A 2,893-nucleotide genomic window follows, 5' to 3' on the forward strand; every position below is an offset into this window, starting at 1 on the left:
AGCTTACCTTCCTCCGACACTTCGGACCATTCAGGGTTGGGAAACTCGTACTGGCCCATTCGGATTCGCTTCTTCATGCCAGGTGAGATGGCCAGCCCGTGGTTGGAGTAGAAGGGGGGGTACCCGCACAGCCTGCGCCGGGAAGGGGACCAGAGTCACCGCGCTGCCCCGAGACCCTCGCCAGCCGTGCCCATGGGGAACGGGGCTGTGCTGGGAGCAGGGGTCAGTCCCACCAGTCCACAGATGGGCTCCAAAGCCACATCCCCCCTTCCGACCCCGGCTGGATGGAGAGGGACCCGCTGACTTACAGAATGTACATGATGACACCCAGGGACCACATGTCACAGGACTTGTCGTACTTCTCTGGACCCAGCACCTCCGGAGCTGGTAAAGAGAAAAATAAAGTCTTGAGTCAAAGTGTCGAGAGGGATCCGACCATCCCGTGGAGCTGCCACCTCGAACCTCCAAGGACGGCACAAGGAAGGCTGCCTTCCTTGCACAGCACCCGCCTGCACCCAATGCAGCCCCCACGCCAAGGCACCCCAGGCAGGAGCTGCCCCCAACACCACGCTGCGACCGATGCTACGGGCTGGATGTAGAGGTGATGGGCTGTGCATAGCACCATCCAAACCTCCTGGCTGTGCCCCCAGCTTTGCAAACCCACAAGCTCAGCCCCCCCCAGCCACTTACCCACGTAGTACGGCGTGTAGCACGGCGTGGCCAAGGAGTTGTGTGTGGTGGTTTCTTTAGCAAAGCCGAAGTCTGTGAGTTTTAGCACAGCGTTGGGCCTCTTGGAGGTGTACAGGAGGTTTTCTGGCTGTGGAAACACAGGGGAGAAGTGGTGAGCAGAAGAGCTGGAGCAGCCTCGGCATAGCCACGGGGCTCAGCACCACCGGGCGAGCGTGCAGCATGGTACCTTGACATCCCGGTGCGCAATGTTGATCGAGTGCAGGTACTGGATGGCTTCCCCGATGCTCTTCATTATCTCAGAAGCCTCTGAAGCAGCAAAAAGACCCCATCAGAAACCTTTACGAGCACGTGAAAACAAGCACCACTCCCTGGGTCACTCTGCAGACCAGGGGCCAAAGAGCCTGACTGAGCCCAAAGGGGTTTCCTCTACCCCAAGGTCCCCCCTTTCTAATCAGGGTCGTGTCCCCCCAGCACCCACCCCTGGGACAGGAGTCTGCAGTAAACGGGGGAGAAACGCCCAGGAAAGGAATGCAGCAGGCTCCAGCCCCCCACCCCAACACCCAGCCAGGCACACCCCAAAGGGGGGCTCGCTCTAGGCTGGGGAGGGGGTGAGCTGGCTCCCAGCACTGCTGGGGACCCCAACGCTGCAGGGAAAGCAGCTGGGAAAGCTGTTCCCCTGGGATGGGAAAACAAGGGGACAATGGGCTCAGGGTGTGGGTTGTGAGGACACTTCTCCCAGCCACGGGAACAGAGGGGATGAGATTCATGAGATTTACGAGAACCACAGTCCCTGGAACTTCATTTTTTGGTGGGTGTTTCTGAAGGTCACTGCACTCCTGCCATGCTGGACCAGGATGGGAAGGTCACAGGGCAGCTGAGAAAACATCCCCTAACCCTGCTCTCCAGTGAGCGAGAAAAGCAGGGATGTTTGCACCCTCACTCCTCATTCCCCAAGGGCAAAACCCTGCCGGGGGTTCAAAAGAGTGATTGAGGGAACAGACCAGACCAGGGACACTCTTGTCAACAGCAAGAAACGGTCCAAAGATGAAACCCCAGGTCCCCGTGGGCTCCGTACCCCGTTCTGTGAACGCCTGGTCTCCCCTGTCTTGAATTCGGCTGAAGAGCTCCCCGCCGTCCAAGCTGGAAGAGAAGCAGGAGGGATGAGATGCTGCAGCACCCGCCTGATGTCCCGGCACAAGCGGTACCGAAACCTCCGACGCTCAGCAAGAAATAAACCCCGTCTCCATCCAAACCCTCGTGTCAGTGCTTCTGGGCATGGGGCGTCTCGGAGCCTCCTCCTTCCAGAAATGAGCGGGGCAGAGGCTTCGCGCTGGCGGCGGAGACGCCGGGTGCGAGCGGACGTGGTCTCCCCGCCAGCCCACAGAAACACATTTCCAGTAAAGGCAGCAAACGTGGCTTGAACGTGGCGAGAGCGCTCCCGGAACGCTTGGCCTCGTTTAGCTCACAAGCTGTGCAGAAGTGCTGAGCAAAGATCGTGGCACGGGCAAGGTGTCGGTGGCACTGCCATGGGACAGGGGAGGCAGAGACTCATCCCCACGGCAGCAGAGCTCTCAGACAGGATGCTGGAGAAGGACCACGGAAAGCTTGGCATGGTTTCCCCCCAGCCAAAGGCTCCCCAAGTGTTCTAAGGAAAAACTCAGCTCCCAGAGAGACCAGGGATCAGATCAGTGATAATTCTCCAGGAGAACAGAGTTTCCTGTCCCTGCCTTATCTAACTGGAGCAGAAATGGCTCCTGGCTTTCCCAGCACAGACAGCATCTCCTGCCAGCGCCCTTGACACCGGCTGGACACCTGCAATACCCATAGCGTGCAGCCACGGGGGCCAACTGCGACACAGAGTGCACGAGGAGACGCACCACGCTCACGCTGAAAGCCAAACGCTGCCCTGTGATGGGCATCACACCCAGAGCATCCTTCGGACAGCCGGGACCTGTCGCGGAAACCTGCAGCAGGGAGCCCCAGGGACTCGTTTCCTACCATTCAGCTGCTGCTCGCTTCCCACACAAGCAGATGCGCCGCACAAACCGTGCCCATCCCCGGCTGCCCGGCATCCCGGCGCGATGCTCAAAAGCCTCTTCCCACAGCAGAGCCGCTCGGGCAATTGCCGTGCCGCCTGCCCCGGCGTTCTCACAGCTCTCACGCCCGCTGCCCCCCCAGGCGACCTACCGGCTTGCCAGAGGAG

The 2,893-nt window shown here is 60.1% G+C and overlaps 1 protein-coding gene across 1 annotated transcript in view; it reads right to left on the bottom strand.

The window, feature by feature from the left end:
* Positions 1 to 2,893, bottom strand: part of MAPKAPK2 (mitogen-activated protein kinase-activated protein kinase 2) — a gene marked incomplete at both ends in the record, with an annotated part of 3,941 nt that overhangs the window by 347 nt on the left and 701 nt on the right. Inside the window, 5 exons of the mRNA XM_010076859.1 lie at positions 8 to 132; positions 309 to 384; positions 691 to 817; positions 917 to 996; positions 1,766 to 1,830. Of these exons, the coding sequence (XP_010075161.1) occupies positions 8 to 132; positions 309 to 384; positions 691 to 817; positions 917 to 996; positions 1,766 to 1,830 (473 nt within the window). The remainder of the gene's footprint in view (positions 1 to 7; positions 133 to 308; positions 385 to 690; positions 818 to 916; positions 997 to 1,765; positions 1,831 to 2,893) is intronic.

Source organism: Pterocles gutturalis, unplaced genomic scaffold (genome assembly GCF_000699245.1).
Source record: "Pterocles gutturalis isolate BGI_N339 unplaced genomic scaffold, ASM69924v1 scaffold7268, whole genome shotgun sequence".
Classification (NCBI taxonomy): domain Eukaryota; kingdom Metazoa; phylum Chordata; class Aves; order Pterocliformes; family Pteroclidae; genus Pterocles; species Pterocles gutturalis.